Source organism: Phoenix dactylifera, chromosome 11, assembly GCF_051530095.1.
Source record: "Phoenix dactylifera cultivar Ajwa chromosome 11, Ajwa_hap1_PhDact_Kaust_v1.1, whole genome shotgun sequence".
Lineage (NCBI taxonomy): Eukaryota > Viridiplantae > Streptophyta > Magnoliopsida > Arecales > Arecaceae > Phoenix > Phoenix dactylifera.
The window spans coordinates 4287871-4308887 of NC_143200.1; the positions used below are offsets into that span (position 1 = coordinate 4287871).

Below are 21017 nucleotides of genomic sequence, written 5' to 3' on the forward strand. Positions count from 1 at the left end.
TTCAATACAAGCAACGGCTCCAGAAAAGAGAGACGCAAGATCCATCGAACGGCCAATATCACATATCAACCAAAAAAAAAAAAAACAGCGAAGTGCAGTCTCGCCTAAAAATTTAAAACGATCTCCACCCTCCAGTGATGAGTGGGAGATAAGGGGAAGCGTCCGATTCCGTTCGAATTCAAGGCTTTTTCCACACGTGCCGCTACTGGCGCCACGTTCGCCCCCAATACAAAACCCTCCCTCCGCTCCGCCTCTCTTCCTCTCTCTCCTCCTTCCAAACAAAACCCTAGACGTCTCCCGGGCGTGGGAGATCAGAGGGGTTATTTTTGATATATTCTGGTCTCGTCTTCGATCGCCGGAAGCGATGGAGATGCCGCAGGACGATTTGGATCGGCTCGTCTTCTTCGAGCATGCCCGCAAGTCCGCCGAGGCCGCCTACGCCAAGAACCCCCTCGATGCCGACGTGAGCTCTCGCCTCCCTCTTTCCTTTCCATTTTTTTTTTCTTTTTTGGGGAATGGATCCTTCGGTTTTTCTTTTTTCTGGGAATAGATTCTTCGGCTATGTCGGCGGTGTCAGCACTGGAAACCCTAAACTACTGGATAGATTGAGCTCCGACAAATTTTGTTATTCTTTTTCCTGTTTGTTTTGGTATTTCTAGGTGGTTATTTGGTTTTGAAACCCTACTCTGGAATACTCGAATAACATAATTCTTGCTTTTCTTTTTTCTTTTTCCTTTTTTGAAGAATCTAACACGGTGGGGAGGCGCGCTTATCGAGCTATCACAATTTCAAACTGGAGATGATGGTATACAAATGGTAAAAGGTACTGTTTATTTTCTTAAAAATCTTGTGTGTGTGTGTGTGGAAATTTCATTTTAGGATGTGAATATCTATTTATTTGACGCACCAGAACCTCATCTTGTTAATGTGGAGATAGCACGATCTATTTATTTTATCTTTGTAGTTTTTGTTGCTGGTGGTCCAAACCGAGAACGATTGACACAGCGGTGTGAACGGGGTTCCGTCTGAGTTGTCTTGGTTGGTGTTGGTTACGCTCCACCTTCCACCGGGAAACCTGCAAGCAAGCCTCGCACCACCACTGGGGTAGTGGGGGCCCTCCGACGATCAAGTCAGAGGAGATTGGAGGAGGAGGAGAAATGATAATAGCAAGCAAGAGAGTGCTCTGGAAGATATTGCTTACCCCCCCTTCTCCCCCCAGCCGCATATATACCTGGCTGGGGAGTCTCTGAGGGGGGTTTGTCATCGTGGGCGCGGCGGAGTGGCCACTGACATGGCCGTTACAGGGCGTCGTGGAGCAGCGCTGGGTACGGCCATGACAGGGCGTAGTGGAGTTCCGCTTTGTACGGCTGATACAGGAGATCGTGGAACAGCATCGGATACAGCCGTTGCAGGGAGTAGTGGAGCAGGAGGCCTCGGCGTGCCTCTGGGAAGCAGCCTGTTGTTATCAAGAGATCTCCGACTCGGGGTCGGAGTGCTGGATCAGGGGGCAGCCGACCCGGGGTCGGGCTGCGGTGCTGAGGATATCCGACTTGGGGTCGGATTGCTAGATTAAGGGGCAGCCGACTCGGGGTCGGGCCGCGAAGCCGAAGATGTCCGACTCGGGGCCGGACTGCTGGATCGAAGGGCAGCCGACTCGAGGTCGGGCTGTGGAGCCGAAGATGTCCGACTCGGGGTCGGATTGCTGGATCAAAGGACAGCTGTAGTCTTCATGGGTGCGCGTGCCGGTCACGTGGAGCATGGCGGCTTAGTTCCCCCGTAACAGTAGCCCCCCACTTTCGAGCCTGGAACCAGAAGGGGAACGGGTGAAGGGAGTGATGCTTCAAGATTGCCGCCATCCCTCGGAGAGGCGCGCGCGCTTCGAGCTTCCCGCCTTCTTTATGGCGTATGGCGGTTGTTGCTGACCTGGCAGTCTGAGGATTTCGGCGGACATCCTTCCTTAATGGTGTCGATTCGCCTTTGGGGCGCGAGCGACCCTTCGGCGGCCAGACGTCCTCTGGCGTCATCGAGGCATCACCCGCCTTTCCGCCTATTTAATCGGGGGCCCTCCCCCGTCCGTCTTCCTCTTTACAGACATTTTCGAGTTTCCCCTTTGCGCTGCCGTTGTTGCCGTCGGACTGTTCGCTTGCTTCTCCTTTGACGCTCTCGGAGCCGTTCTTCCTTCTCTTCCGGTGAGTTACCCCATTCTTCTACTTAGGGCTCTTCGTACTTTCTCCTTTTGTACTAGTGTACCCCAGTCGTTCCGGTCTTTCCCCCCTTCTTGTCCCCGTCCTGACCGTAGGTATTGGCCATTAGGAATGGGCGAAGTGAGAGCAGACCGCATTAAGTCGGAGCTGGTCGCCGAGGACTTAGACAAACTCGTGGCTCGGTACCACCTTCCCGAGGCCTGCAACGTTACGCTCCCGGGGCCTGAGGAGAGGATGTCCCATCCTCCTCCAGGAAAGATCGCCATCAATGAGGGCATTCTCCAGGTCGGGTTCCGCTTTCCCCCTTCGGACTTAGTCGTGCAGGTACTCCGGGGTTTAAGAGTTGCGCCGACGCAACTGGTGCCGAACTCGTGGCGTGCCCTGACGGTCTTCCAGGTTCTCTGCCGCATGCACGAGATTCCCGCCACTCTGAATGTTTTTTGGGAGTTCTACAGCCTGAGTGGCCACCCCCAGGACAAAGGGTGGTGGTGCTTTGCGGCGCGGCGAGGGTGCGGCCTCGTCAAAGAGGCTCCTTCCTCCATTCACGGCTGGAAGGAGCGTTTCTTCTTCATCGATGTAGATCCCTCTTGGGAAATCAGGGCGACCTGGGAGACGCCGATGAAGTCCCCGATCGGCCTATCGAGACTGTCGAGGAAGGAATCCGATGGCTTGGCCGCCTTGAAGGGGTTGGTTGCCGAGGGCCAGCTCCCCCCGGTGGCCCGCCTTATTTCCGAGGATACCTTGGTGAATGTTGGTCTGAGCTCGGTCCCCACCGACCGTGAGCCCGCCACCATTTCTTTTTTGACTTTTTTCTCCTCTTTCGTCTCGTTCTTTCCTTCGGTTTCTCAGCCCGACCATCTCGTTCTTGTTGCAGAGATTGACGACGTCATGCGGTCGGACAAGGGACCGGCCGTTGGTAGGTCGTCCCTACTGGAAGCGGTCCGGAGGAGGAAACGAGCTCCTCCGAGCGGGGCCCCGCCAGCGAAGAAGTCCCGCAAGGAGGTGCCTCCGACGCCGACCGACGAGTCCGGGCCCACCGATCAGGGAGACGCCGTGGGCACGGACCGGCAGCTGACGCTGTATCAGCCCTCCGGTGGTGAGACTGCCGCTATTCCGGAGGTATCATTCGAGCCCGCTAGAGACGGACGGGTCGGACGTGATCGGTCCCCGGCCCGGCCTTCGACTCAGCCGGCTCCTGATGATTCGAGGAGGGACGCGCCGAGGCCCCGGCCGAGCGGGGCCCTATCAATTCCTGGAGTGACCCCCGCCCCGAGCACAATCAGCAGGACTCTTCCCCAGGCGATGGATAAGGGTAAGGCTGCAGAACCGCCATCCGGCTCCGGGGAGAAATCGGGGTCGGCCTTCACTACCGATGGCGCCCGAAACCTCATCGAAACAGTGCTGCTGGAGAAGGACCGTCGGCGGGTCCGGGAGTTGGGGGTCTCTGACGTCGGGGCTGCCAGCTGCGTCTGTCTCATGTCGGTGAGTGTTCTTCTGGCCGCTTTTCACCATTTATTAGCTCTGTTGTTCTCCGCCTGACGCCCTCACTTTTCCTATCTCTTAGCTTGCCCAGTACATGATCCGTCTAGAGGAGTGCTACAAGGAACAGGCGGGGCTTCTGGCGAAGGCCGAGGACCGACTGAAAGCAGTGGAAGAGGGAGGCCAGGCCGTGGCGGGCAGGACGACCGGGGACCTCGAGGCGAGGCTCCGGGAGGCCGAAGAGCGGGCACTCGGCTTCGCCGCCCTCGAGAAGCAACTGTTGGAAGCTCGGGAGCAGCTCAAAGTCGCCTCGGGCCTCGAAAGCAGGGTTAAGAAGGCGGAGGAACGAGCTGAAAAGCAGTCCCGGAAGGTCGCGGACTATCGAGAGAGGTGGGAGAAGGCTCAGCGGTCTGCCGACAGCGCCCGCAACCGAACCCGGTCTCTTGAAGCCAAACTGGGCGAATTGGAGTCAGCCTTGGAGAGGTCCCGCGCGAACGACCAAGAGCTCCGTTCGCGCCTGGAGGAAGCTGAGGCCGCTCGCACTGCTGCCGAGGCGGAGCGTAAGGAGGCTCAGGCTAATCTGCTGAGGGTCTCCTCCGAGGCTGAAGACCGGATTGTGGCGAAGGTCTTGGAGGCTAAGGCTCAGATTACGGAGCGAGCAGAGGCGGCGCTGGCCGAGAAGAGTGCGGAGATCGGGCGCCAGGCGGTACAGGCTTATCGTCAGTCCGCCGAGTTCACCCGTGATATGTCGGAGGCGGTACGGGCCTATCGTCAGTCTGACGAGTTCGTCCGTGACGCGTCGGACGCGGGGTCCGAATCCTTCATCTTAGGCTTCGAGGAGGGCCTGGCAAGGGTGTCGGCTAAGTACCCCGAAGTTGACCTGAGTGGGATTTCCCTTCTCGACTCCTCTCCGGCGCCATCGCCTGCTGATTCTCCTACCGCCTCCCTACCCCCTGCGGACGAGCCCGACGCTCCCGACCCGGGGGTTTCTCCAAGCTGACCTCTTGTACCTTTCGTTGTCCTCTTTTTTTTGTATGTCGGCATTTTGCCAAATTGTATGGGCCTTGGCCCTGAAACAATGAAAATTAATACAAGTCGAATGTTTCTTCATCTCGCTTTCGTCCTCCTCTTTTTTTCTTTTTAACTCTTGGCGGCGTCTTGCCGACTCCTGACTCTCGAAGTTCTTCCGGCCCTAAGCCAGGCATCCGAGGGTTAGGCCTCAGAAAATTCTTCCGGCGCTAAGCCAGGCATCCGAGGGTTAGGCCTCAGGAAATTCTTCCGGCACTAAGCCAGGCATCCGAGGGTTAGGCCTCAGGAAATTCTTCCGGCGCTAAGCCAGGCATCCGAGGGTTAGGCCTCAGGAAATTCTTCCGGCACTAAGCCAGGCATCCGAGGGTTAGGCCTCAGGAAATTCTTCCGGCACTAAGCCAGGCATCCGAGGGTTAGGCCTCAGGAAATTCTTCCGGCGCTAAGCCAGGCATCCGAGGGTTAGGCCTCAGGAAATTCTTCCGGCGCTAAGCCAGGCATCCGAGGGTTAGGCCTCAGGAAATTCTTCCGGCGCTAAGCCAGGCATCCGAGGGTTAGGCCTCAGGAAATTCTTCCGGTACTAAGCCAGGCATCCGAGGGTTAGGCCTCAGGAAATTCTTCCGGTACTAAGCCAGGCATCCGAGGGTTAGGCCTCAGGAAATTCTTTCCGTCGGTCGGCCAAGGCTGGCGCAAGCCGAGGCGACCGGTCGGGGCTTCAGGCTAGTCTGGTCCCGGGATGGTCATCGGGTTAGCCTGGCATCCGAGGGCCGAGCCTCGGGAGATTCCGCTCGTTGGTCGGCCAAGGCTGGCGCAAGCCAAGGTGACCGGTCGGGGCTTCAGGCTAGTCTGCTCCCGGGATGATCATCGGGTTAGCCTGGCATCCGAGGGCCGGGCCTCGGAAAATTCCGCTCGTTGGTCGGCCAAGGCTGGCGCAAGCCGAGGCGACCGGTCGGGGCTTCAGGCTAGTCTGCTCCCGGGATGATCATCGGGTTAGCCTGGCATCCGAGGGCCGTGCCTCGGGAGATTCCGCTCGTTGGTCGGCCAAGGCTGGCGCAAGCCGAGGCGACCGGTCGGGGCTTCAGGCTAGTCTGGTCCCGGGATGGTCATCGGGTTAGCCTGGCATCCGAGGGCCGAGCCTCGGGAGATTCCGCTCGTTGGTCGGCCAAGGCTGGCGCAAGCCAAGGTGACTGGTCGGGGCTTCAGGCTAGTCTGCTCCCGGGATGATCATCGGGTTAGCCTGGCATCCGAGGGCCGGGCCTCGGGAAATTCCGCTCGTTGGTCGGCCAAGGCTGGCGCAAGCCGAGGCGACCGGTCGGGGCTTCAGGCTAGTCTGCTCCCGGGATGATCATCGGGTTAGCCTGGCATCCGAGGGTTGTCAGGCCTCAGGAAATTCCGCTCGTTGGTCGGCCAAGGCTGGCGCAAGCCGAGGCGACCGGTCGGGGCTTCAGGCTAGTCTGCTCCCGGGATGATCATCGGGTTAGCCTGGCATCCGAGGGCCGTGCCTCGGGAGATTCCGCTCGTTGGTCGGCCAAGGCTGGCGCAAGCCGAGGCGACCGGTCGGGGCTTCAGGCTAGTCTGCTCCCGGGATGATCATCGGGTTAGCCTGGCATCCGAGGGTTGTCAGGCCTCAGGAAATTCCGCTCGTTGGTCGGCCAAGGCTGGCGCAAGCCGAGGCGACCGGTCGGGGCTTCAGGCTAGTCTGCTCCCGGGATGATCATCGGGTTAGCCTGGCATCCGAGGGCCGTGCCTCGGGAGATTCCGCTCGTTGGTCGGCCAAGGCTGGCGCAAGCCGAGGCGACCGGTCGGGGCTTCAGGCTAGTCTGCTCCCGGGATGATCATCGGGTTAGCCTGGCATCCGAGGGCCGAGCCTCGGGAAATTCCGCTCGCTGGTCGTGCGCCTGTCGCTCGCCGCCCGACGGGATTTCTCCGTGGCCAGCTGCGATCGTGTTTCTCCTCCTCTCCAAGCGTCGCCTGGGGAACACCAGATGGGCATTAAATGCTAATTGAGGGGTTACCTGAGAAATCGGATCGCCAGTTGCTGCTTGCGAGGAGTGTCAGTTAAGCGGCCGCGATGCGCGCGTTCTTCGAGGCGGATGCGGCCTGGGCGCGGGCGGAGATACGTGGACCTAGGGGTACAGGGCACCCGGAGTGTCCTGCACAAAAAATGCGATTAAGGAGAATGACGCTTAGGAAATCGCGGGAAGATACGCCTTAAGAGCCGGATCGGCTCCGGATTCAATGCGCCCGCATTTATTGGAGCCACCCGTATCGGAACGACCGGGGGGCCGCAGTTTGGCTATAAATATAGGTGCAGGTGCGATGGAGCCTGCCAAGCCGGAGCTGTTCAAGTTGCCATGGATCGTGGACCTTCTCTCTGGCGCATGGCTGAGAGACTCCTGCCGAAGGAACGGGGGGCGCGCCCCTCGCGACTTCAGCCAACTAGCCGTTTCATCTGGGATCAGCAAGGAGGGTCTCCCCGGCGGAACTCCGCTCTAGGCGTTTCATCCGGGATCACATCTCCCCTCCTTGAAGTTCAGCCTCCCGATTGAGCTCTGCACCAGACGCCTGATCCGGGACCGCGCCTCCATATGCTCTTCCCCCTCGTATTCCTTCTCTCCCCTAACACTGGGGAGGACCGGAATATCCCTTGGAGGTGGCGTTCCTCTGGAGGCAGCGGGAGCTTCGTCGGCGGCGGCTCCTCATCCTCTTCGTGGGGCGTGGATGGCGCCTCCGGTTGGAGGCAGTGTGGACTTCTCCTTCGTCCACTTCTTCTTCATCCGCGCCGGCTCTTCGTCTCTTTCGTGAGACGCCGATGGCGCCTCCGGTTGGAAGCACCCACTTCCGACGGGATTGCAACCGCTTCAGATGGAGGTTTCGGGATCCCAGATCTTCAGCTCCTCGGAGTCTCCACCTCTTCTTTACTTTCTTTACACCCTAATTCCCCCCTGGGAATTCCTTGTAATCACACGAGCACGCCGTTGTAACCAGAAATTATTGAAATGCAAAGCGTTATACATTTTTGAACTGTCTTCCTGGCATCGTCGTTCTACTGGTAATACATCCGCAGGTTAGCGGAATTCCAGCTCCTTAGAATTTCTCGACCATCTAGGGCCTCCAGCTGGTAGGAGCCAGGTCGGTTTACCCAGCGAACCTTATATGGGCCTTCCTAATTTGGCGCTAGCTTCCCACCTTCCGCAGGTCGAGATGCTTTAGCTCGCCTTAGCACCAGATCTCCGATTCTGAAAAGCTTCGGTCGGACCTTGGAGTTGTAATATCGGGCCACCCTCCGCTGATACATCGCCATCCGAACCTGCGCCATTTCCCTCGCTTCTTCCAAGAGATCCAGGTTCCCTCGGAGTTGTTCCGAATTGGCCTCGGGTCGGTGCGCGGCCACCCGAGGTGAGGGGAGTCCGAGCTCCACGGGGACAACGGCTTCCGTGCCATAGGTTAGGCTGAAAGGCGTCTCCCCGGTAGGGGTCCGATGCGTGGTTCGATACGCCCAAAGGACATTCTCGAGTTCTTCGACCCAAGCTTGCCCCGTCCGACCGATTCGCGCTTTGATTCCTTGGAGGATTGTCCGATTTGTGACCTCGGCCTCGCCGTTGGTTTGGGGATGCGACACAGATGTGAACCGATGCTCGATCCCGAACTCCTCGCAGAAGTCACGGAAATGCTTGTTGTCGAACTGTCGCCCATTATCCGAGATGAGGACCCGAGGTACCCCAAATCGGACAATGATGTTCTTCTTCACGAACTTCCGGACTTGCACCTCCGTGATAGTGGCCAGCGGCTCTGCCTCCACCCACTTGGTGAAGTAGTCGATTGCAACAATCAAAAATTTCCGCTGAGCTGAAGCGACGGGGAATGGTCCGAGGATATCCATTCCCCACTGGGCGAAGGGCCAGGGTGCAGTGATTGGCGCCAAGGGGACAGAAGGGACTCTCTGGACGTTGGCGTGGCGCTGGCAGGCGTCGCATTTCCGCACATGATCCTTTGAGTCCTCCAACAAGGTAGGCCAATAATAGCCTTGCCTCATGATCTTATGCGCCAAGGACCTAGCCCCCAGGTGCGATCCGCAGATGCCTTCGTGGACTTCGCTGAGGGCGTAGGCCGCTTCCGAGGGGCGGAGGCACCTTAAGAGGGGGGCGGTGAACGAGGTCCGATACAGCCTCCCTTCATAGAGTACGTAGTGGGCGGACTTCATGACGAGTCGCCGAGCTTGATCTTCGTCCTCTGGGAGGATTCCTTCGGCGAGGTAGGCGACGAGCGGGTCCATCCAAGATGGCTCCGGATCAATCGCCATCACCGCTCCGGCCTCGCCGATGCTCGGGGCATCCAGGGTCTCCAGGTAGATCGCCCTCGACAAGTTGTGCGCGTCTGCGCCCACCAAGCGGGACAGCCTGTCGGCCCTGGCATTTTCGCTTCTCGGGACCTGCTGGATGTCAACACTGCCGAGGTCGGGAATGAGTGCTTGCACCTTCCAGACATAGCTCTGCATGGTCGGGCTCCGAGCCTCGAACTCCCTTCGGACCTGCCCGACCACCAGCTGGGAGTCGGTGAAGACCTTCAAACGCCGGATGCCGAGCTCCTTGGTGAGTTTGAGTCCTGTGACTAGGGCCTCGTATTCCGCCTCGTTGTTGGTCACTGGAAATCCGAACCTCAAGGCATACTCGGCTATCACTCCATCGGGACTGGTAAGGACCAGCCCGGCCCCTCCACCTTCGGGGTTCGACGACCCATCAATGTGAAGCGTCCAGATTGGGAGGTCGAGGCTGGGTGTTTCCGGCGGCCTAGGTTCCGCCTCCTGCACAGTGCACTCAGCGAGGAAGTCCGCGAGCACCTGGGTCTTGATGGCGGGTCGGGGCTGGTAGCGGATGTCGAACTCACCAAGTTCTACTGCCCACTTCATCAGCCGTCCCGCATTCTCAGGATTGCTTAGGATCTGCCGCAGTGGTTGATCGGTCAAGAGGGTGACAGGATGAGCCTGGAAATAGGGGCGAAGCCTCCTGGCCGCAGTGAGCAGTGCGAAGGCGATCTTTTCTGCCTTCGCATACCGCATCTCGGCATCCCGTAGGACCCGGCTGATGTAGTACACAGGCTTCTGGAGCTTTGCCTCTTCCCGAACCAGTACTGCGCTGACTGCGGTTGGGGAGACCGCCAGATAGAGGTAGAGCATCTCCCCCTCTCGCGGCTTGGACAGCAGGGGAGGAGACGCCAAGTACTCCTTGAGTTGGTCGAATGCCACTTGACATTCGGCCGTCCAAAGGAAGCCTTTCGGACGCTTCAACACCTTGAAGAACGGTTGGCAGCGTTCGGCCGATTTTGCCACAAATCGTCCGAGCGCGGCGACCCTTCCAGCGAGCTCCTGAACCTCCTTCACTTTGGTCGGAGGGGACATATCTTGGATGGCCTTGATTTTGTCAGGGTTGGCTTCGATCCCCCGCTGGTTGACAATGAAACCGAGGAACCTCCCGGCCGAAGCGCCAAAGGCGCACTTCGCTGGGTTCAGCTTCATGCGAAACTTCCGCAGGGTGGCAAAAGTCTCCTCCAGATCCGCGATGTGCTGGTCGGCATGGCGGCTCTTCACCAGCATATCGTCCACGTACACCTCCATGTTCCGGCCGATTTGCCCTTTGAAGATTTTGTTGACGAGGCGCTGGTAAGTGGCGCCAGCATTCTTCAGACCAAAGGGCATTACCTTGTAACAGTACAGCCCCCGGTCTGTTATAAAGGCAGTTTTCTCCTCGTCCTGTGGAGCCATCATTATTTGGTTGTAGCCGGAGAAGGCGTCCATGAAAGACAGCAGCTGATAGCCGGAAGTCGCGTCGACCAGTTGGTCTATCCGTGGAAGCGGAAAGCTATCCTTGGGGCACGCCTTGTTCAGGTCGGTGTAGTCGACGCACATCCTCCACTTCCCGCTCGCCTTCCGGACAAGTACGACGTTTGCCAGCCACTCGGGGTAGCTCACCTCCCTTATGAAGCCTGCATCCAAGAGTTTGTCTACCTCCTGGTCGACCACCCGGATCCGATCCGGGGCACAGTGTCTCTTCTTCTGCTTTACTGGTCGGTGGGTCGGGTCGACGTTGAGGACGTGAGAAATGACCTCCGGGTCGATCCCGGGTACATCGGCCGCCGACCAGGCGAATACATCAGCATTGGCTCGGAGGAATTCCACTAACCTGAGCCGAGCTTCCGAGTCGAGGTTGGCACCGACCCGGACCGTACGGTCCGGGCGACCCTCCTCAAGGGGAACTTCGATCACACCCTCGGCCGGCTCCCCGTGCCGCAAAGCCACCTCGTCTCTGGCGTCAAGGGACTCGACGCTTAGGGCCTCCACGGGCTTCTTCCCTTTGAGAGTTGCTAGGAAACATTGCCGTGCGGTCGGTTGGTCACCTCGGACCTCTCCAATCCCGGCCGCCGTGGGGAACCGCATTAGCAAATGGTATGTAGAGACTACCGCGCGAAGGGCGTTCAGTCCGGGTCGTCCGAGGATAGCGTTGTAGGCCGAGGGAACACGGACGACCAAGAACCCGAGCCGCACCGTGGCTTCTGCGGGTGCAACGCCCGCAGTCACAGGCAGCTCAACGACACCTTCGGCCGAGATAGCGTCTCCAGTGAATCCTATGAGCGGGGTGGATGTTTTGTGCAACACCTGTCGGGACAAGCTCATCTTTTGGAAGGCCTCGTAAAACAAAATATCAGCTGAGCTTCCACTATCCACAAGAACACGCCTTACATCATAGTTCGCCATAGTGAGGGAGATCACCATGGCATCATCATGGGGGGTCTGAACCCCCTTTACATCCTCATCACAAAAAGTGATTACATTTCCGACCCGCTGCCTCTTCGCGACGGCCACCCCTGATGCTTCCACCGAGCCCCCTGCGTTCCTCACAGGCCGAGAGCAGCCCCCAGTGATGGTGTGGATCACGCCCGCGACGGGTCGATTCTGCTCCCGAGGCTCCTGAGGGGCCGGGTCGGCCGGGCGCGGGTCTGCGGGGGGACGTCGGTCGTTTACATATCGACCGAGACGCCCTCGGCGGATGAGAGCCTCGATCTCGTCCCGAAGCTGGAAGCAGTCTTCGGTGTCGTGGCCGTGGTCTCGGTGGTACTCACAGTACGCTCGAGAGGGCCTCCTCCCAGGGATTTTCTTCATCTGCCTCGGGACCGGGAGGTTCTCCCGCCCCTTGACCTCCATAAGGATCTGGGCCCGGGGGGCCAGGAGTGGGGTGTACCGGTTGAAGCGTCGGTGCGGAGAACGAGGGCGTGGGGCGCCGTGGTTCCTCGCCGGTGACGGGCTTCTGCGCCGATGTTGAGGCGTCGGGCTCCTCCTCTGGGGTGCCTCTTTTCGCCTTTTCTTCCCGAGCTTTAGAGGGGCCTCGGCGGCCTCCTTGTTCTGGTGGGCGGCTGCCTCCTCGGCGTCTGCATACTGGTTCGCCCGAGACAACAGCTCCGGGAAGCTCCGCGGCAGGCGTTTGTCCAGGGAGAAGGTGAGTCTGCCCTTCCGGAAGCCACGCTTCAGGGCTGAGAGAGCCACCTCCTGGCTCAGGTTCCGGACCTCCAATGTAGCCTTGTTGAAGCGGGTAAGGTAATCCCGCAGGCTTTCTCCCTCGTTTTGCCGGACATCAAAGAGGGAGTCGGAAACCAATCGCCGCCGGCTACTGACGGCGAAATGGCTGATGAAGAGGCGAGTGAACTGGTCAAAGGACTGGATAGAGTCAGCCTCCAGGCCGGCGAACCACGCCCTGGCTGGGCCACGGAGGGTCGCCGGGAAGGCCTTGCAGAGGAGGGGATCTGATGCTCCATGGAGGAGCATAAGAGTCCTGAAACTCTCCACGTGATCCCGCGGGTCCGCCGCCCCGTCATAGGGCTCGATCGCCGGCATTTTGAATCCCGGCGGATTTGGGGTCCGCAGGATCCTCGAGGCAAGCGCCGGTTGGGAGGAGATCTCCAAGTCGGCGAAGGGATCTTTAGAGTGGCCCTTCAGGACCTGGAGTTGTCGGTGGAGATCGTCCACCCGCCGGTCCAGGGAGCGCGACCGGTGGGTGGGAGACAAGGAGCACCGAGAGGGGGACCGACTGGAGCGCGGGTTCCTTGAGGACTGGGGGGTCTGGGAACGCGCCCGGGCCCGCCTCTTGTACCCCGCGCAGCTTCGATGGGACGGTCCCGGCAGAATGGACCGTGCTCGAGAATCTTCCTCGCGCCGGCGCTCCTCCCCATGGGAGAGGAAGGAGCGCGGGTTAAGGGGGACAGGTGAGCGCTCAGGGAGCAGCGGCTCCTGGGCCCGCTGCGGCGCCCGAGACATCACACCCTGCAGGTTCTGCACTGCCTCCGCGAGGGTGCGGACCTGCTGGGCTAACTGGTCGAACTGAGCGGCTTCGACCATCTGAATCGGGGGTGGAACGGTTGAGTGTTGCTGAGAATGTGTTGGAGACGCAGCGGCCTCCCGGCCGGAGGCGCGAGAGGCCCCGCGACCGGAGGCATTGGAAGCTCCACGACCACCTCGCCGTGCCATTACGATCGCTCTGAGATCAGGTCCCTTCCTCTAGCGCCAACTGTTGCTGGTGGTCCAAACCGAGAACGATTGACACAGCGGTGTGAACGGGGTTCCGTCTGAGTTGTCTTGGTTGGTGTTGGTTACGCTCCACCTTCCACCGGGAAACCTGCAAGCAAGCCTCGCACCACCACTGGGGTAGTGGGGGCCCTCCGACGATCAAGTCAGAGGAGATTGGAGGAGGAGGAGAAATGATAATAGCAAGCAAGAGAGTGCTCTGGAAGATATTGCTTACCCCCCCTTCTCCCCCCAGCCGCATATATACCTGGCTGGGGAGTCTCTGAGGGGGGTTTGTCATCGTGGGCGCGGCGGAGTGGCCACTGACATGGCCGTTACAGGGCGTCGTGGAGCAGCGCTGGGTACGGCCATGACAGGGCGTAGTGGAGTTCCGCTTTGTACGGCTGATACAGGAGATCGTGGAACAGCATCGGATACAGCCGTTGCAGGGAGTAGTGGAGCAGGAGGCCTCGGCGTGCCTCTGGGAAGCAGCCTGTCGTTATCAAGAGATCTCCGACTCGGGGTCGGAGTGCTGGATCAGGGGGCAGCCGACCCGGGGTCGGGCTGCGGTGCTGAGGATATCCGACTTGGGGTCGGATTGCTAGATTAAGGGGCAGCCGACTCGGGGTCGGGCCGCGAAGCCGAAGATGTCCGACTCGTGGCCGGACTGCTGGATCGAAGGGCAGCCGACTCGAGGTCGGGCTGTGGAGCCGAAGATGTCCGACTCGGGGTCGGATTGCTGGATCAAAGGACAGCTGTAGTCTTCATGGGCGCGCGTGCCGGTCACGTGGAGCATGGCGGCTTAGTTCCCCCATAACAGTTTTCATTTGAAATGTTTCTTTTTTTGTAAATCTCATAGATGCTGTATCGAGACTGGAGGAAGCCTTGGAGGTGAATCCGAGAAAGCACGACACACTCTGGTGCTTAGGAAATGCCCACACTTCTCATGCATTCTACACTCCTGATCACGAGCAAGCAAAGCTTTGTTTTGAAAAGGCGGAGCAATGTTTCCAGCAGGCAGCGGAGGAGGTATTTGAGTTGAATTGATAATTATAAAAGCTTTCTAATTGTTATCTGTTATTTGGAGGATTTGATGTTTGGGTTTCTTGTAGGATCCCGGAAATGAGCTATATCGCAAGTCATTGGATTTATCAGCAAAGGTATGCTGCAATTATTTATGGATAGCCAACTTCATTTTATTATGCACATGCCAATTGGTTTTGGAGGATCTTTTTTTGCCTGCTAGTTGCTGTTTCTTTTTTGTTGGCCATGTTTAAGACATTACCATCAGAAGTTTTGCTATTATTGAAAGATTGTTTATTTTGTCTTTCCATGATTCTTAAATCATCTCGAGGATATTGGGGCATTGGGGGTCTTCTTTTACAGTAGTATGTATTCTCAAATGGTTTAAGTAATTAGAATCATATATCAATGAGGCTGGAATGTCTGGATTCTTTGTTTGCAATAGTTTTAGCTGACTTGTTTTGGCATGTAATTTTTGCCAAGAAAATGACAATGATCTTAGTAATTTGTTTGAGGTGCTGTCTGGTTGTTATCTTAGTTGATTTATATGTTTTGTAGCCTGGTTACTGGAGCTTGAAATATGTCTTTATGTTTGTTAATTGTCGGTAATAGCATGGACATTTATTCCTATGCATTAGCGCAAGTAATAGTTTTAAATGCATTTGTTAGATATTCAGGCTTAGATAACTTTTATCAGTTTATGCAGGAAGATGGGATGTAATCGTTGATCATTTGAAAGGTCAACCAAGCATTGCAATAAAGAGATACACTTAAATCAGATTTTATGCCAATAATTTTATAAAAATGGAAAATAATAAAAAAATCAATGCATCCACTAATGATGCAACCAAATCACGATAGTAATAGCAAATTTGGCAAAGAAATTCTTGAGGAGAACCCTCCTTTGTTCTCTTGCTGTTCCTGCCTAGATTTTGATGTCTCAGCTATTGGTTTTGATAGCGAATACACTCACTACAGACAATTTCTTCTTTTTGCCAAATCTGTGTCCAGCTCTTCTTTATTTGAGTTTGTTGAATATTTGCTTGGGACACTGGGAGGCCTTCTCTTTCTTCTTGACGAACTTTATTGATTAGTCACTTTGGTTGTGACTTCTATGCGGTTACATGAGGCTATGCATTGGGTGCAGTAATCTTTTAAGTCTGACTGGGATTCAAGCAGGGCTCGGATTTGATCAGAGCAAGAGGGCCCACAATTTTATTATGTAATATATTCTAAGTCATTTTTTTTTGTAATTATGGTTCTAATCCCTGATTTCTATTCCACTCCCACTCCAAGCTTAGCTGAAACCCTCTATGTTCACTTTCTTTTCCCTTTCTCCACCTCCTTCGTTCTATCCGGCATCAACAAGCACTGACCTGCCAAGTCTCTGACCCTCTGATTGCTGTTCACGGATGCTTCAACCCTCCTCCGCCTTTCTCTACTTCTACACTTCCTTAACCGTCTCTCTTACTTCTTTATTCTTCTAATTCTGTATGGTTCAAGATGGAGCTAGGGTTAGGTTGAGGAGTGTCGAGCATGCTATTCTTCATACTGGGGAATGTTACCAAAAAGATGAGGAATCTGGAATCATATTTGGCATGGGATTGATGGGCTTGGACAAATGGAAGTAGAAGAGGGCGAGATGAAAGGAACAGGGGATGGAAGTGACGTGCATGGGCTTGTGGCAGGGTTTGTCGGTTCAGGTCCAGGGCCTATGGCTTGCTCTTGGGTTTCAGATTTTGGGACTGAAGTTAAGTGGGCCAGGCTCTGGCCACACCCTGGGTTGTGACCTGGCACGGATCTGGCCCAGCATGACAAATGCCAAGGTTATACTCTGCAATGTCATGTATTTTATATGTGAGTGTTTTTGATTGTTTGCATTTTTTTCATTCTAGATCTCTGACTGCAATGCAGTACTTGATGTTTTCTCTTGATTTTGTATGTGTCAATCTATATCTGTATGGTTTTCTGATAGTTTCCGACTTGTTGCATTACATATACTGCAATTTAAGTAACAATCCCCTTTTTTTGGCAATCGTCTTGCTTACAAAGCATCTCTAAAATTGGGGAGTTTTAAGCATTTATTGATGACATGCCTTATTTCTGCAACTGTCCTGTGTCAATGTAATTTCAAATGTATAATGTACATATTTTCCTCAGGCACCTGAGCTGCATTTAGAGATTCAAAGGCAGTTGGCTGGTCAACAGACTTCAGCAGGAGTGTCGTCTGCAGGAACCTCCTCTACTTCAAATGTGAAGGTAATGTTTTTGCACTCTCATTGTCAAAGGTAGTTAGTATAACTTGCAATATATAAGGTTTAATATTCCTTTGGGCCTTAATTAAACATGCGAGAGTATACCTTTTATCTTGTGCTCATTGATTACCATACTGTTTCCCATGGTAGATTGATTAATAATCACCCATTACTTCCTAACTGTGTTTTTTAACCTTAATTCACAGTTTATGGAATTTCTTTGCCAAGTCCTAGTGGAATATGTTTTTCTATGATAAATTGTCTGTGAGCTTTAGTCCCCTTGTTTTCAAAATTATTGACTACCCAAATCTCTGTTTACTGTAAATTTAGAGTAACCATCTATCAATACATGCTGGATCTTAGTATGTTATTTGTATTAATTTTCTTTTATTTCTTTTCATCAGCGATAATTACTTAGTAAAATTTCAAGACTACAATGTGCAATGCTGTAGTCCCAGTAAAGAAAAAAAAAATATACAATGGCACACGCTGGAACTGAATTTTGTATTCTGGTTTTGCTACATTTTATGTCTAGATTGGTAGCCCGGTTAGCCTAAACCAGTGCTTGGAACTTGAGATGCTTGTGACCGGAAGATGGATGCTGTGATCCCCTTTATTGTTTACATAACTTGATGAATACACTTCTGCTTTTGGCTGGTCATTTCTCTTGCTTTGCTACCTTAAGAAACCAACTAAAAGGGGGTATTAATTAAATATGGTTATTATTAGACATGCAGAGTGGAGGCATTCATAGTCCCTCACCAAGGCCGCAGGAGTTTGCATGGTAATAGGTGACATTTTTTTGCTAGAAGCAACTCATGGACAAAAGTTAGTAGTTAAAAGTAAAATAGTCGAATCATAAGCATGTTTTCAGCTAGACAATATATTTGGATCCTTCTGTGTCTATAGGAAAATCCCAAACTTAATAGTTATCAATGGTTCTCATAGGGTTCTGCTGAGAAACACATGCACGTGCATGTGTAACATACTTAGGGCTTGCTTATATATGTAATATATGTACATTCTGTAGAGGGATTGATGGAAAACTTTAAAAAGTAAAGGGATGCAAATTCTGTGAGAATACCTTTCTTAATGGAGAGGGTGACAATTGCTCTGTAAAAGATTGTCAGAACCTAAGGGCCTGTAGGCCATGGAACGTTAGGATGGGGAAGGTAGGATGTAGTTGAAGAGGCTGGCTTGCAATTAAGGTTCTTCCAGTAATGTGTTGTTTTGACGGAAATATATCAGGATTAAGGTGTTGAAATGATCTAGATGTATTTTCAGCATGGTAATTGTTAGGCTTATAGTGTCATGGCCTGGAGAAGGTGAGGTGGAGGCCAACAAGCATTCGATCAAGAGGCTAGGTTAAGTTGCTGCATGTCAGCTGGACTGGCTTACACTTTATGGTGTGAAATTTGTTTAAAAGTTTTAATTTCTGTATTTTAAGTTGGTTAAACTAAATTTTAGAATGCTTGCTTCAGCATATGTTGAAGTATTATATTGTTGGCTGGAACAAATATGAATAAGTCATGTATATTGAATTGCAAGTTATTTCTTTTGAACCAGAGCTGATCTTTGATTCAAATGAGTAAAACCAATGCAATATATTGTCTTTGTTTAATATGAACTGAAAGCAGCTCCTTTTAATTTTTTACTTGGATATTGGTTGACAGTGAATTTTCTGTGAGGAAATTCAAAATCAGCCATATTTGTTGTAATATTTAGTCGGATCAAGGTTTTAAATACTAGTGGAACAGCGGGGCATCCCATCATCCCAAGTGTCGCAATAGAACACCATTCCAAGTGTTGAGATGGGATGAGTCGGTAAATGGATTAGGATAGGACAGGAAGTCCGGATGTGGGGCATTCCTTTCCCCATTAAACTTGGGACAGTTCCATCCCACGGTATTTAAAATCTTGGTTTAGATCATGTAAATTCATGATCTCATGCTTGGTTCAACTTTTAGCTTCCAAAAGGTTATTTTTCTATTATTCCATGTTGCTTGGCATCATAGGTAACACAATACATATATTCTCCATATATAGATCTGAAGAGATAATTATGGTGCCTTTTGCATAATCATGCTATTGGTAAAAGATGGCAACATGAGCTATCTGCTGAACCACCTGTGCTTAGGTTCAACAACCTTGCCATCATATGCTGATTTATTGCCCAATGGGTACCTTAGTGGCTCATCTAGACCTGTGCAGCCCAGACAGGTTGGTATTAGTTGAAGTACTTCAGTATAAAGGTTAAGTTACGAGTTCTGCATTTACACTAATTCTTAACTCATTGTTTATTTTCAACTCATACATTCGGATTGTCGTAAGCTGCACGTTTGTCTAATTTTGCTTCTTGTTTACATCCTTCTTTCCCCCCCTCTTTTGTATGTTTTATGGTCCTCCATGTTGTTTGTTCTTGCCACATTTTAATAGGCTCTAATTACCACATGGCCTCGCCCAGGCTCTCATTGCGATGGACCTTTAGCATTTAGCTGATATTGCTCTAATGAACCTGTTCAAGGAAAAAGAAAAGAACAGTTGGCTTTTTATTTGAATATATAATATTTGTAATTTATCCTCTTGTAATTGTTAAAGATGAGTCATTTTTTGAATTGGCATCTTTATGTTAACAGTGCTTATCACTTAAAAATTGTTTAAGTTATGTGATGGCTACTGATCATGTTGGTATTCTAAAGCGTCGTAGTTCTTTAATTATGCCTTCTTGTCCTAGTCTATTTCTGGTCTGTAGTTCTCTGCACGCTATGTCTTCAATTGTCTTAATTTTGTATTTCAGATGTCCAAGAAAAAGAAAAGCAGCGACCTCAAGTATGACATCCTTGGATGGGTTATCCTGGCAGTTGGCATTGTGGCCTGGGTAGGGATGGCCAAATCTCATGTTCCGCCCCCTTCCTCCTAGGTGAAAGGCCCGCTCTTTATAGTTCACTCCTCCAACGGAAGCTTGCAGCTTTTTAGTACTTGGATTTTGAGGTTCCTATGTCCAAGTAAATGACAGGTTGTCAAGGCTGAGGTGGAGAAAATAGTCTACACCTATAGCTTGCTTAAATCACTTTGTGACAGTTCTATTCTTTCTTGAGCCAGTCATCATATTCCTTGTTAACTTGCGCATGTTTTAAAATTCCTTATATCCTTTAATTTTGTTTTGATGCAAAGAAGCCTTTTGTCACCTTAGCAAGTTTAACAGGGCTGTTTTATTTGCAATAATGATCTCTTTCCTTTTCTATTTACCTTAATTTAAGTAGTCTTGTACGAGAGGCTGTAGAGTTGTAGCAGATCCTGAATTATCGGAATCTTGATTTTTACATCAAAATGGGGCGTCTTTTATTGTTGCAGTTATTTTTATCATCAATCAGCAAATTCTTTTCTGATGATAGTGATGTTAATGATTCCGGGAGAAGTTGTTTGGTTTGGTTTTCCCATTTGATGCGTCAAGTGATGAATGTTCTTCATTTGCTGCTACTTTGTTGGCTTGCAGATTGTTTTGTTTGGAATTCTGCGTCTGCCGTGATTTACGTACTTCAGGAAATGGTACAGATACTATGTAAAAGGCCCCATCATCTGCTGCTGGGAGGCCCCTGCAGCTGGGTTGCAGATTAGGTGGCTCGTCAATAAACAAAAATCATATGGAATGGGCACCTGAGGAAAAAAAATATGGGTCGGACTTTATATTTTGCTATGTTTTAAGAAAAGAAATTGCAATACATACCATACAGTAGAGTAACACATACTAAGCAAATTAGTTATACACGTCTGAGTAAATTGCTATACAATTTCTGAAATATAATGTTTGCTAGTATATAGCATATGGTCAGATGATACACATTTAGTAAATTAGACATCTAGAAACTCAATACATCCTTCAAAACAAATTAATATATAGTTTCAGAATATCATATTCACCAGTATATACTATATGTTGGTGATGCATACTTGTCGACTTTTTGATATATACTACAAATTTATCTTATACACATCTAGCCACAGTGATTCATGAATCAGATGTTCTATAGCGCTTGTCTTATATGATTTTTGTCTATTGTGAAGCCCATCTAATTATGAACATTGTGCCAGTAATGGATGGTCGTAAGTGGATCCCTTCAACCACACCCATCAGGGGGGTGTAGGGGGTGAAGACTACATCTACAAACAATAGCATAGCAAAATGGAAATCACCAAAGAGCCCATCTAATTATGGACGTCATGATAGCAATGGATAGCCATAAGTGAATCCGTTCAACCGCAACCATCATGCGAGTTATGGATGGCTGTGATTGGAGAGCCGGCTTTCTTTGACATGAAAAGTAAGGGAGGATCGAAATTCTTGCTTGGTTGGTAGTTGATGAGAGTGGATGAGGGGGCTGTGGTGAGCGAAGAACACACCTTCGAACAATGGCGTAGCAAAATTGGAAATCACCAAGTTTTTAAATCCTAAGATAACTATCTTGTTGAGTTACTAAA

At 52.3% G+C, this 21017-nt stretch overlaps 1 protein-coding gene across 1 annotated transcript; it reads left to right on the top strand.

Annotated features, from left to right (window-relative positions):
- The first annotated feature begins 219 nt into the window (after positions 1 to 219).
- Positions 220 to 19883, top strand: LOC103707864 (mitochondrial import receptor subunit TOM20-like). The gene is made up of 6 exons (XM_088706521.2): positions 220 to 463; positions 745 to 823; positions 14120 to 14289; positions 14373 to 14420; positions 16444 to 16542; positions 19336 to 19883. The coding sequence occupies exons 1-6, from the start codon at positions 365 to 367 to the stop codon at positions 19456 to 19458; spliced, it is 618 nt and encodes a 205-aa protein (XP_088562647.1). The 5' UTR covers positions 220 to 364; the 3' UTR covers positions 19459 to 19883.
- The last annotated feature ends 1134 nt before the right edge of the window (positions 19884 to 21017 follow it).

Bases quoted from the DNA above. Each gene is read 5' to 3' on its own strand.
- LOC103707864 (XM_088706521.2), top strand. From the start codon at position 365: ATGGAGATGCCGCAGGACGATTTGGATCGGCTCGTCTTCTTCGAGCAT. The intron at 14,290-14,372 runs GTATTTGAGTTG...GGTTTCTTGTAG, and splicing joins TCCAGCAGGCAGCGGAGGAG to GATCCCGGAAATGAGCTATA. The intron at 16,543-19,335 runs GTAATGTTTTTG...TTTGTATTTCAG, and splicing joins CCTCTACTTCAAATGTGAAG to ATGTCCAAGAAAAAGAAAAG.